General features: G+C 45.7%; 1 protein-coding gene across 1 annotated transcript in view; it reads right to left on the bottom strand.

Moving 5' to 3' along the window:
- Positions 1 to 14,338, bottom strand: part of LOC308121392 (CD166 antigen homolog) — an 85,874-nt gene that overhangs the window by 26,850 nt on the left and 44,686 nt on the right. Inside the window, exons 5-6 of the mRNA XM_080482602.1 lie at positions 13,013 to 13,100; positions 5,513 to 5,683 (exon numbers count right to left, since the gene is read on the bottom strand). Coding sequence (XP_080338728.1) covers positions 5,513 to 5,683; positions 13,013 to 13,100 — 259 coding nt within the window. The remainder of the gene's footprint in view (positions 1 to 5,512; positions 5,684 to 13,012; positions 13,101 to 14,338) is intronic.

Here is a 14,338-nt window from a genome sequence, read left to right on the forward strand (position 1 = left end):
GACTAAAGCTGCATTGCTTTTATTTTGAAGTTGCATTTTATTCACGTACAGTGACGCAATACGTAAATCAAGGCGTGCGCATGATTGACAAGACGACTTTAGCCCTCAAAAATGTCCACTCATGCTAAAAAAAGAAAGGTAGATGCCGAATGCAGGGTTTTCAACACAAAATGGACTGCTCAGTATTTAGTTCCTGAAGTCAGAGGTAAAGCCGTGAGTTTAGTTTGCGGGGAGCAGATCGCCGTGGTTCAGGATTATAATTAGAGTCGGCATTATGAGACGAAACACACTGAGAAACACAAACCTGGAGTGATGCTGAGAGGGCGCGGACATCGGAAGTGTTGCTAGCTAAGCTAGAAAAGCAGCAAGGCTGTTTTAGCGAGCTGCAGGCGTCCTCCAGGGACGCAGCAACCAAGACCAGCTGTGTGATAGCCCACACAATCTCTAAAAACAGGAAGCCATTCTCAGAGGGGGGTTTGTCAAAGAGTGCTTGCTGGACTCTGCAGCACTGATTTGTCCTGGAAAGAAAGAAGCATTTGAGCAAGTCCCGCAGGCGAACCGTGACGCGGAGGGTTGAGGACATTGTGGGAAATCTGGAGCTTCAGCTGCAACGTGAAGTGGTAAGTTGTGACTTTTCCTCCTTGGCTTTGGACGAGAGCTGTGATGTCCGTGACACAGCCCAGTTCCTCGTATCTGTCGGGGGGATAACGGACTTTAAGATGACGGAGGAGCTGGCTGCAGTGCGGTCAATGAAAGGGACAACGACAGGGAGTGATCTGTTCACGGAGGGAAATACGTGCATGGACACACCGGGACTGAAATGGGACAGACTGGCTGGTGTCACAACGGACGGTTGTCCCAATCTTACGGGGACAAATGTTGGACTTTTGAAACGTATCCAAGATAAAGTGACTGAAATCGACGCAGATCAGAAATGTGTATTTGTGCAGCATCGTATTATAAACCAGCATGTGTTGTGTCAGTCAGTGCTGAAAATGAACCATGTTATTGATGATGTCACTAGAATAGTAAAGTTCACCAGGGCAGCACATTGAATCCCAGACAGTGAGTTGTACATATGGAGGACCATGAGACTGAGCAGAGTGACCTCGGCTACCTCAGCTGTCAGAGCGCTCAGCCTGGGGAAAGGCTTAAAAAGAGTTCTGTGAGAAGAAAGACAGACATCCAGAGCTCAGAGGAGGACTGGATGGCAGATTCTGCATTTGCTGTTGACGTGACTGCTCTGATGAATGAACTGAACACCAAACTGCAAGGCGAGGCCCTTTGGTTCATGGAACAGCTTCACCACAGCCTGATGAAGCTTTCAGGAAGAAGATGCCGTTTCTTTCAAGCCAACTGGAGAGCGACTCTCTCACTCACATGGAAACCCTGAGAGAAGTCACTCCATCAGCTGATCACCTCCACAGGTACTCATCCATGTTAGGAGCACTGCATGCTGAGGTCTCAAGGCGCTTTGAGGATCTCAGAACAATGGAGGATGAAATGCAGATGGTTTCCTCTCCCTTTACCTGCAGTGTGGATGATGCACCCAGTGATGTTCAGCTGGAGCTTATTGACCTGCAGTGTGATGCAGCACTGGAAGAGGGTTAACTCAGGATCACTGCTGGATCTCTACTCTTCTCTCAAGGAGAACTTTCCAAACATGAGGAGACCTGCTCTGAAGATGCTGGTTCTCTTTGGCTCGACCTACATATGTGAAGAAACATTCTCAGTGATGAAGTTTACTAAATCCAGGTATAGATCCTCTCTGACTGATGATCATCTGTCAGCTTTACTTCTCAGCTCCACCTCAGACATTCAACCTGACCCTGATGGACTCGTTAAAGCCCAACAGAGACTAGAGGTCTCACACTGAACAAGACAAATAGACCTCCAAATGAGGTGGTTAGACTAGTGGTTAGACTAGTGGTTAGACTAATGGTTAGACTAGTTGTTAGACTAGTGGTTAGACTAGTGGTTAGACTAATGGTTAGACTAATGGTTAGACTAGTGGTTAGACTAGTGGTTAGACTAGTGGTTAGACTAGTGGTTAGACTAATGGTTAGACTAGTGGTTAGACTAGTGGTTAGACTAGTGGTTAGACTAATGGTTAGACTAGTGGTTAGACTAGTGGTTAGACTAGTGGTTAGACTAATGGTTAGACTAATGGTTAGACTAGTGGTTAGACTAGTGGTTAGACTAATGGTTAGACTAGTGGTTAGACTAGTTGTTAGACTAATGGTTAGACTAGTGGTTAGACTAGTGGTTAGACTAATGGTTAGACTAGTGGTTAGACTAGTTGTTAGACTAGTGGTTAGACTAGTGGTTAGACTAATGGTTAGACTAGTGGTTAGACTAGTGGTTAGACTAGTGGTTAGACTAATGGTTAGACTAGTGGTTAGACTAGTTGTTAGACTAGTGGTTAGACTAATGGTTAGACTAGTGGTTAGACTAGTGGTTAGACTAGTTGTTAGACTAGTGGTTACACTAATGGTTAGACTAGTGGTTAGACTAGTGGTTAGACTAGTGGTTAGACTAGTGGTTAGACTAGTTGTTAGACTAATGTAGGCATGTAAAGACACTTTCTTTGGAGGCTCTTTTCTCAAACTCACAGTTCAGTAATAATCATTATAATATGATGTTTCCTGCTTAATATTTAGAGAACAAAGACAAAGTGATGTATTCAGAAAGCTAAGAACCTCTTTCCAACAGTTCTGGATATGAAACTCAATGTGTTTTGGGGTGAATTTGACTGAAAATGATCACTAATATAACGAGTCACAAACGGTAAGAACGTTCACATTTTGTTCACCATTGTGGGAAAATCTGATTGAATAAACAACATTTTTTGTAAAGCAACCTCACTTTTTCATTGCTTAATCATAATATATACACTTACCAGCTTGTCAAAACAATGCTGTTTACTGCTTTTTATAAAGAAATACAATTAATATTATTCAGAATTGAGTTAAGCCTTTTGACCCGGCCCTCCACAATATGTTCTGTTTCTCATGTGGCCCCAGGGAAAAAATAATTGCCCACCCCTGATCTAGAGAGTGGACTGAGAGAACTATCTAGAGAGTGGACTGAGAGAACCATCTAGAGAGTGGACTGAGAGAACTATCTAGAGAGTGATAAGAGAGAACCATCTAGAGAGTGGACTGAGAGAACTATCTAGAAAGTGGCCAGAGAGAACCATCTAGAGAGTGGACTGAGAGAACTATCTAGAGAGTGACCAGAGAGAACCATCTAGAAAGTGGACTGAGAGAACCATCTAGAAAGTGGCCAGAGAGAACCATCTAGAGGGTGACCAGAGAGAACCATCTAGAGAGTGATAAGAGAGAACCATCTAGAGAGTGGACTGAGAGAACTATCTAGAAAGTGGCCAGAGAGAACCATCTAGAGAGTGGACTGAGAGAACTATCTAGAGAGTGGACTGAGAGAACCATCTAGAGAGTGGACTGAGAGAACCATCTAGAAAGTGGCCAGAGAGAACCATCTAGAGGGTGACCAGAGAGAACCATCTAGAGAGTGATAAGAGAGAACCATCTAGAGAGTGATAAGAGAGAACTATCTAGAGAGTGGCCAGAGAGAACTATCTAGAGAGTGACCAGAGAGAACCATCTAGAAAGTGGACTGAGAGAACCATCTAGAAAGTGGACTGAGAGAACCATCTAGAGGGTGGCCAGAGAGAACCATCTAGAAAGTGGCCAGAGAGAACCATCTAGAGAGTGACCAGAGAGAACCATCTAGAGGGTGACCAGAGAGAACCATCAAGAAAGTGGCCAGAGAGAACCATCTAGAGGGTGACCAGAGAGAACCATCTAGAAAGTGGCCAGAGAGAACCATCTAGAGAGTGATAAGAGAGAACTATCTAGAGAGTGGACTGAGAGAACTATCTAGAGAGTGACCAGAGAGAACCATCTAGAAAGTGGACTGAGAGAACCATCTAGAAAGTGGACTGAGAGAACGATCTAGAGGGTGGCCAGAGAGAACCATCTAGAAAGTGGCCAGAGAGAACCATCTAGAGAGTGACCAGAGAGAACCATCTAGAGGGTGACCAGAGAGAACCATCTAGAAAGTGGCCAGAGAGAACCATCTAGAGGGTGACCAGAGAGAACCATCTAGAAAGTGGCCAGAGAGAACCATCTAGAAAGTGGACTGAGAGAACCATCTAGAGGGTGGCCAGAGAGAACCATCTAGAGAGTGACCAGAGAGAATCATCTAGAGAGTGACCAGAGAGGAAAATAAGAAGAACGTGGGAACCAGATAATAAGTTGTTACCTCAAATGAATAAAATGTTTATGTGGTCGCAAAGCAACCGAAGCCCCAGAAAGAGCGAGTCAAACGCCTCTAGTGGTCACGTGGGTCATTGCAATCCCTCTTGACGTCCACCTGGTGGACACATCGGGTCATTGCGCTCTCCCTCTCCCACTGCATGCCCCTAGTGGTCGTCGCGGTCATTAACCCGCCAACGTTTGCCTCCACCTGGTGGACGTTCAAGGTCATTACGCCCATAACACTCATCACTCCAGACCACACACGCACACACACACACACACACACACACACACACACACACACACTCTTTGTACATAGTGTTGCTGTTTAATAGATTAGATCTCCGTGTTAGATGTCGTTTGCTACTTGAATGTGTTGATTTATGAGATGATTCCAGAATTATTGATGAATTAATACATTTTGTTAATAAACGCCTGTTAGCTGAATTGAACGCTTCTTGGTGATTATTGTGTATTTATTGTTGACAATTCACTGGTTTGTAACAGTCGGTGCTCGGATCTCACACCTTCCCTTTTATTTAAGATTGTTATATTTTTACACAGAAATATTAACTAACTTAAATAAACTTTTACAAACAAGACTGATATTTTGGTATTAGCTATTTCCAGTTTATGTGGTGGTGCCCCGATTTATTATTAATACATAAATAACAAATTTATGCAAATTAATAATTTTTCATTAATAAATAATTTTTGATCATTTATTAACTTTTAAGTAATTACTCAATTACTTTAGGAGTTGTTAATGAGTAAATGACTGATTACTTCCATTAATAATTTCAAATTTTCATGAATTACTTCCAGTGATTTCCTATTTTCAGTAATCTATTACTTATCCCAACAATGTTAATAATAAATCACTTTCTAATTTGCTTAATATGGAGCATGAGAGAGCCCCGCCCCGCGCCTGGCCCTTTAAGACTCAAAGCATACCACCTCCCTCACCATCTTTGTCACATTAACATTTGTCAGAATTTCATCTTGAATGGAACAAAGTCCTGTTCTCAGGGAAAAGGAACCCCCCGACCCCCAACCTTCTCCTGCTGCTCTGACTGATCACATGTGTTGACATACATGGAAACTTCATTCGTCAAAGTGCAGTTAGTATTTTGTGATAAGTGTATTTGGCATGTGATGAATAAAGTACCAGTACCACTGACACTGGTATCCACATATTGGTTGCTGGTGTGTGTGGCAGCTAGTGGGCTCACAGTGGACGGGGATGGGCTCCAGGTCGACGAGCCGCCGGCTGTCCTGGTGTGTGGACACGCAGGAGAAGGCCGAGCTGCCGTCTGCTCGCGCTGCTGCCACCTGCAGGGTGGAGGAGGTGGTGGACAGACCGGTGGCCGGGTCCACCTTCCAGCTGGGGGTGATCAGGACAGCTGTGTGGACAAAACACAACACAGCATATTGTTACGCGTCACACCAGTTTATAGTTTAGAAAATGATGAGTAGAATCTGGTGGCGCTTCTCTCTTGGTCTATCGTTCATTATTGTTTCGTAGTTCGAATCCTGGAAATGTTTCAGAGACATGGAGCCTGATCCGGGGCCTCAGATATAAAACGTGTAAAAGACACAAGATGAAGTATTAATGGTGAGACAGAGTCTGAGGTAGAGCTGCTGTCTTCTCCTTGTTTTTGTCGTGATGCTTCACATGTTGATGACGTAGGCCAGGGGTGGCCAACCAGCGGCTCGCCAGCCTCATGCGGCTCTTTGGCTGGTTTCATGAGGCTCTTATGGGGCTCACATGACAGGCGTCAAAAATGCTCGGCGCTGGCGCTGCCATTCATTCCCTATATGGCAACCTGAGCAGGAAGCCGGTTTGAGTGACGTCAAACGCACATGTGCGTGAGATGAAAATAGATCTTTCGAGTAATTTTGTGTGTTCTCAAAATGGCACCGCACAACGAAAATATGTAGATGAACACCGGACATTTTTAACAGAGTGGGAGAGTTCATATTGTTTTATTGAACGTAATGACAAGCCATTCTGCCTCATATGTCAGGCGGCGCTGGCGCATTTTAAAGCTTCTAATCTTCAACGGCACTTCAGCTCACTCCACGCAGGCTACGACCAGGAATTTCCAAAAGGGACTGAACTTCGCAAAAACAAGTTGGTAACGTTGAAAAGTCAGTCAGAGAAGCAGACACGGTTTTTCCAAAGATTGACGAAGCACTCCGAGACCGCATGAGGCTGGTTGGCCCCCCCTGCTGTAACGCTTCCGTCTTATCAACTGGTTTTGAACATTGCACAGGCTATCAGCCATCCAATGAAGGGGAGTTCGTGAAAACATGCCTCAGCGACGCTGTTGAAATATTGTCTCCTGAAAATGACAAATTAAAACGAATGATATCAGACGTCCAACTGTCCCGCCACACTGTGGAACGCAGAATATCGGACATTAACGCAGCTCTTGAAACACAGTTGCACTCTGACCTTCAAGAATGAGAGTATTTTAGTGTTGCATTGGATGAGAGTTGTGACACACAAGACAAGCCTCAGTCGGCAGTATTTGCACGGTCGGTGTCAAACGATTGTGTGATCAAAGAAGAACTCCTTGATATTGTGCCATTAAAAGACAGAACCCGTGGCACAGATGTGAAAGAAACAATGATGGCTGCATTCGCGAAAGCACATCTGCCCAAACCAAAACTAACTGCAACAGCCAGGGATGGAGCGCCAGCCATGATCGGATCTCTGAACGGGCTTGTGGGGCTGTGCTGAGCTGAACAAACATTTCCCGCATTTTGGAATTTCCACTGCATCATCCACAGGGAGCAACTCGTGTCTAAATCACTGAATTTAGACAACGTCATGAAGCCAGTGATGGAAATAACAACTACATCCGCACACATGCGCTTAACCACAGTTCAGGAACTCATCGCTGAGCTGGACCAGGTCACCAGGTGACCTGCCGCTGCACTGCACTGTGAGGTGGCTGTCAGAAGGCAAAGTACTCGCTCGCTTTTTTGAGCTTTTGGATGCCGTGAAACTGTTCATGGAAGAGAAGGACAAGGACTATCCCGAACTCTGGCCTTTTTGGTCGACGTGCTGTGTCACTTGGACAGACTGAACCTGACCCTGCAGGGGAAGTTAAAAATGCTCCCTGACCTGCTGCAAAGTGTGTTTGCGTTTGTCAACAAACTGAAGCTGTTCAAGGCTCATCTTCAAAAGGGAGATTTAAGGCATTTTCCCACTCTGTTAAAAGCCAGCGGGCAAGTCACCAGCGCCGCCCTGAATAAGCAAAGAGCCAGATATGCAACACTGGTTGAAAACCTGCACGAAAGCTTTGTGACCCGGTTCCGTGAGCTACAACTGAAAAGGCCACAGATTACGTTCCTCGTCGACCCATTTAATGCGGAGACGGACTGTTTGAAAGCCCCGCTAGTCACAGATGAGGCTGCGGCTGAGCTGGAAATGATTGATCTTTGTGAGGAGGACCAACTGAAAGCTGCTTTAAGGGAAGGGACCATTGAGTTCTGGAAAAGTGTGCCAATGGAAAAATAGCCCAATGTCAAACAGGCTGCGCTGAAGATACTGTCAATGTTTGGGTCGACATACGTCTGCGAGTCTGTTTTCTACCCTGAAACATGTGAAATCAAAGCATCCATCTGTTCTGACTGACACCCATGGGAAAGAATTGCTTCGAGTGGCAACAACGGAATATAAGCCAGATTTGAAGAGGATTGTTCAAGACAAGGAGTGAAAGAAGTCCCACTAAGCAACATACAAAGTAAGAGAAAAAACGCTGTTGTAAATTCCATTTTTGTTTGTGGACTTGGTTGAACTGAGAGTTTGTGTGTGTGTGAGACAGTGCACACAATGTTCATTGTTGAAAATGACTGGCCTGTGGTCTCGTAGGAGTCAATATCTGTCATTATCATGTTTGTGTGTGACATTTACAATAAATCTGGCTTAGCAGAGATCTGTGTGTGTGTGTGTGTGGAAGGGATGGGGTGGTGATCATGTGTGCCCATGTGTATGATGTGGCTCTTTGCAGTATCACAGTTAAAAATGTGGCTCTTAGTCTCTGACTGGTTGGCCACCCCTGACGTAGGCGGTGGAGCCACTCTGGTGGCTGCGGTTGCCAGATTGGCTGTTTTCCCCCGACATGTTAAGGCCCGTTTACAGTGAGCCTTACTGGGTTTTCACTGGAAGGCTCAGGAATCTGGCAACTCTCTGAAACAATGGTGAACTGTGAGAGCCGCTCACTAACACCAGAATGAGTGCTGCTCACTGTGACGTTCACCAGACAGAGATACAGAACGTTCAGTTCACGTTGGCTCAAAATAGGAAGGAGTTCAGGCACAACACTGTCTGTACCTGTAACGGACTCACCAGTACGCAGTGTTGTGCCTGAACGAGTCCTTCATATGAACCACCACTTCTTCGGGGTTTTTTAACATGCTCTGAGGACGACTCGGCTTTTTAAGGGTTAACAAGCTTCAAGCTGCTGATACTGGGTGATGCGTTCAGGGGCATCACGTAACTCCGGCATTTCTTTTTCTTTTTTTCCTTTTTAAATTTGCTGGCTTATATTCCGGTGTGTTCAATAGTGCAGAAATCCTGGTACTTAAAATCATTTTATGAAAAAAGTCTGTGAGGATCCAGGTGAGAAGAATCTTACCTTTTGGTATAAACTTTGCCCACTGGGTTTCAAGAAGCAACTGGTAAAACCAACCTGAGAGGCTCATTGAACCCGGCTGGCCTTTCAAACTAAAACATTCCTTGAGGGTTTTACTATTTTAAGCTTTGTTTGTAGAACCTGCCTGGTATATTTCCCTTTGCACCTTAAGAACTACTGTTAGTTTGTTTTCATAATTCCTCCTTCATAAAGACCATTGAAGCAGCAGGTTTGTCCTCATGGTTATGAGAATATCCTGTCGGGGGGGGGGGGGGGGGGGGGGGGCTGCAGCTGCTACTAGTGAGGACTGACTGGGGGGTAACAATGGAGAAATACCAGGATTCTGAGGGGAACAGCTCACAGCAACATGTTGGAGAAAATAGAAGTATGAACTAGTTCATTTTTGGAACTGTGAATTATGAACTATGAACTGAACTGGTTCATTTTAAAATGTAGAAACTGAACTTTCCCAACACTGCGTGTACCAGTAGTACCTATACTTGGCTCACCTGTACCTGTACCAGCATCTGTACCAGTACCTATACCAGTACATGTACCTGATTCACCTCACTCCAATGGGAGGCCACAGGGCCACATTGGGGGCAACAGGGGGCACCACAAAGCCAAAGGGGGGCCACAGGGGGCACCGTATGGCCAAAGGGGGGCCACAGGGGGGGGTTCCACGAGGGGAGGGTTTGGCACATGGGGGCACCACCGAGGGGGGGCAGGGTCAGTTTTAGGGGCATCGGCCCCTCCTCAGAACCAGGTCGTCCTGTCTCTCCGAGCCAGGACAGCGTCCAGATTCTCCTTGTCTTTTCTGGGGATTTCTTTCCAAACACAGAATGGCCCCAGCGCCGAGTTCATGTGTGTGTCAGGACCTGTCATTGTTCCGGATCGTGCAATGGGACAGTGATCAAGACTAGTGATCCAAGATCACCGGCGGCGAGTCGGTGTGTGTGTTCATACAGTCACACAGCAAACCTCAAGTTCTGGCTTAGTGTGTCTCCTACAGTGTGAACGGCTGTGACTCAACAGATGGTTCACATCGCAGTGTGTGGGAGGCTCTACGCTGAAACTGGTGTCGGGTTCACCAGTGAATTCATGATCTCATGAGGGTGGAACAGTAACTCGCCACACTGGGATTAAAGATGGCAGACGTGTAGTTGGTGGCGATGGCAGTAATGAATCCGAAGACTGCTGGCTGGACTTCATGTGAGGACAAGCGGACAACGGACAGATGTAAAGAAGTTTGTGTCCACAGACGTTAAACAGAGGAAATGAGCTGGTGTACAAACTGAAGTACTGAGACAAGCGCACACATTCTGTATCACTGCAAAACTCTGTAATTCTTCACACGGGCACTTTATCTTAAAGATGCTTGATGGTAGGGATGTCCCCAGAGAGGTGGAGCACTAGAGCGTCACCACAGTCCTGAGAGGTGGAGCACTAGAGCGTCACCACAGTCCTGAGAGGTGGAGCACCAGAGCTTCACCACAATCCTGAGAGGTGGAGCACCAGAGCTTCACCACAGTCCTGAGAGGTGGAGCACCAGAGCTTCACCACAGTCCCGAGAGGTGGAGCACCAGAGCTTCACCACAGTCCCGAGAGGTGGAGCACTAGAGCGTCACCACAGTCCTGAGAGGTGGAGCACCAGAGCTTCACCACAATCCTGAGAGGTGGAGCACCAGAGCTTCACCACAGTCCCGAGAGGTGGAGCACCAGAGCTTCACCACAGTCCTGAGAGGTGCAGCACCAGAGCTTCACCACAATCCTGAGAGGTGGAGCACCAGAGCTTCACCACAGTCCTGAGAGGTGGAGCACCAGAGCTTCGTTTAACACAACTAATCTGATAAGACATCTAAAAAGTAAACAAGCGGTGGAGAACGCTCAGCAAAGACCATCATCTGTGGTCAATAGATGACGTAATGGCCCCCCTCCTCCCCCCACCGTTCCACTACGTCACCTAATAACCACAACAATCAGGGACTAGAAGCTCGGGTGGAGCTGCAGAAGCTAGAAGCAGGCGGAGCGGGGCCATAGACCTATAAAACTAGAGTTACATATATGGTTTATGTGTTTATGTGCAGAAGTCTACTTCTATATTTCTATGTGGTCTGTCTTCTTCTGCTTTTTTATTGTGTTTGGTGAGTCACAGCGCCCCTAAAGGCCTGGCATGTGTACTACATGTCCTGAAGCCTCGTGTTGAGCCGTGTTCATAGTGAGGGGTGGGGAGCGATATGGTGAAACAAGAACCCAGAAGGTTCCTCTAGTTTGAAGGGAGACTGGGATATTCTGAATAAGTTTTTGAGAGTACTATGTTCAGAGTACTTTTGTCAAACAGGTTTTACCACTTTGAAGTAGAATGAAGTGTTTATACTTCACATTGAAATGTAAAAGTTTAGTGACATTCAGGTCAAACCTCTCGTACTGCTTTAAGGTAAACTGGAATTTAATACACAAAGAAGTTACATTGGAGCCTGAGAGTATTTATGTTTAAGATTTAGTTATCTATTTTTATTATTGTATTTGTACTTTTGTAGGACTTATTTTCAACCCAACCAGTCAAAGACACTTTGAAGTAGAACTGGGTTCTTCTGATTGGTTTTACTGTTTATGTTCTTTATAGTTTAGATGTTAGTCAAACGGATTCACTGGGTTTCATTTTTAATTTGTTTTATTTGCCACAAAATTTGTTCTTCTGACTGAATAAAGTTTAAGTTCTTAAGTCGTTCTGAGAAGAATTCTGATTCAATAAGTGAGTTTTACAATAAGTTCTAGGTAAACGAAGCTTCTGCCAATAGTACTTTTAGCTCCAGACGTCTTAGTCGCTCCAAAAATACACTATTGAGTATCTTTGTAATCGTAATGTGAGTATCGGATCGGGAAAGTATCGGTATCGGCCGATACTCAATTCTGAAATATCGGGTCAGTATCGGGGACATAAAGTGTGATGGGGACGTCCATAGTTGATGGATTTCATTAGTTATTAGAGCAGGAGTTAACCTGCTTTATGTTTATTTCATTAAATGTGAAGAGGATAGGAACACAGTTAAAAGGCTTTAGTTTGAAATAGATTTAGTTTAAACTTCCTCCCAGAATCCTCTGGGAATCAAACTAGGATCCAGTTCTAGTTGTTGACGTTCGTCTCTAATAAAAACTTCCTGAAGGAAATTCCTCTTCACACTCAGACTAACTGGTATTTCCAGCATTTTATTTTGGCGGGACATCCCCGGTTGTCGGCAAACTCCTCCCCTTTTATGTCAACATGCATAGATCACCATGGAAACTGTGGATAGAAGTACTGAGTTGCTTCGTAGTACCTCTGATAGTACCTCTGATGAAGGATTGTGGATGTTTGGGTTTGGATATGTTAATCGTGCTTCCTAGTACAGTCCTCTGGTGTCCTCTGGTGTCCTCTGGTGTCCTCTGGTGTCCTCTGGTGTGTAGGAGATGATAGATCCAGCAGTGTATGATGTGTTGTTTTAATTGTTTTTACTCTGACCAACCTGAAGGTCCAGTCTGATTCCCTGAGGACATTTCAGAGGACCTGTTTCCTCCAGATGAGGATCATGTCTTCATGCTTGTTATTGTACAGAGCAGCAGCTCCAGATCACAGTTCAGCTGCAGATCCTTCTTATCTCCACCAATACAGCAGGAACATGAAGAACAACTGATTACATGTTTTCAGCATCAATTTCATATTTTATATTTTATATATGTCCCATGTTGCAGTCGTGTCATAATATAAAACTGAGATCTTCTATTTGTGACTTTCCTCAACAGACCACTAGAGGGAGCTCATCTCCTCTTGGTGGTCCGTGTAGACCCCCCCCCCCCCCCCCCCCCCCCGGGGTATCTTTGTGACAGTGTATGGTGGCAGCCCCCCCCCTGGGGTATCTTTGTGACAGTGTATGGTGGCAGCCCCCCCCCCCCCCCCCCTGGGGTATCTTTGTGACAGTGTATGGTGGCAGCCCCCCCCCCCCCCCCCCCCCTGGGGTATCTTTGTGACAGTGTATGGTGGCAGCCCCCCCCCCGGGGTATCTTTGTGACAGTGTAGGGTGACGGGGGAGTTTCTGGGTGTGTCACCTTTCCCATCAGCCACTAGGGGCGCTCCATTCTTCATCCAGGTGATGGAGGCTGCAGGGTTTGCATCTGCTGCGACACACGTCCCCACCTGGAGAGAAACACCATCAGCCTGAGACAACCAGAGCTGCCACATGTTGCTCCAGCTCCTCTAGTGACTCTACAGCTCCTCTAGTGACTCTACAGCTCCTCTACAGCTCCTCTAGTGACACTATAGCTCCACTAGTGACTCTACAGCTCCTCTAGTGACTCTATAGCTCCTCTAGTGGCTCTACAGCACATTTAGTGACTCTACAGCTCCTCTACAGCTGCTCTAGTGACTCTACAGCTCCTCTAGTGACTCTATAGCTCCTCTAGTGTCTCTACAGCACATCTAGTGTCTCTATAGCACATCGAGTGACTCTACAGCTCCTTGAGTGACTCGATAGCCTCTCTAGTGGCTCTATAGCTCCTCTAGTTACTCTACGGCTCCTCTATTGACTCTATAGCTCATCTAGTGTCTTTACAGCTCCTCTAGTGACTCCATAGCTCCTCTAATGACTCTACAGCACATCTTGTGACTCGACAGCTTCTCTAGTGACTCTATAGCTCCTCTAATGACTCTACAGCACATCTAGTGACTCGACAGCTCCTCTAGTGACTCACGAGCTCCTCTAGTGGCTCTACAGCTCCTCTAGTGACTCAAGAGCTCCTCTATTGACTTTACAACTCCTCTAGTGACTCTATAGCTCCTCCAGTGACTCCACAGCTCCTCTCGTGACTCGACAGCTCCTCTAGTGACTCTACACTCTACATCTCCTCTAGTGACTCAAGAGCTCCTATAGTGACTTTACAACTCCTCTATTGACTCTACAGCACCTCTAGTGACTCTCCAGCTCCTCTAGTGACTCGACAGCTCCTGTAGTGACTCTACAGCTCCTCCAGTGACTCTAGAGCAACTCTAGTGACTCTACAGCTACTCAAGTGACTTTACAGCTCATCTAGTGACTCTACAGCTCCTGTAGTGACTCTACAGCTTCTCTAGAATAGAATAGAATAGAATAGAATAGAATGTATTTATAGAGCACCTTTCCCAGACATCAGTGACAAGGTGCTTAACACCACTAAAAACTGAAAAAATTTAATAAATAATGAAAAATTAAATGATCATTAAAAGTGTAGAAGCAAGAAAAAAGAAAAACATCCATGGTTTTACAGAAAAGTCAAATTGAGCAACATTGAGCAGCTCCAGGACAAAAATGTCTTTAACTGCTTCATGAAAACAACACAGGAGTCAAGACATCGCAGCTTCCACAGCTTTGGTTCCAGAGCTTCAAAGGCCCAGTCACC

This window comes from Lipophrys pholis, assembly GCF_963383615.2.
Source record: "Lipophrys pholis genome assembly, chromosome: 16".
NCBI classification, from domain to species: Eukaryota; Metazoa; Chordata; class Actinopteri; order Blenniiformes; family Blenniidae; genus Lipophrys; species Lipophrys pholis.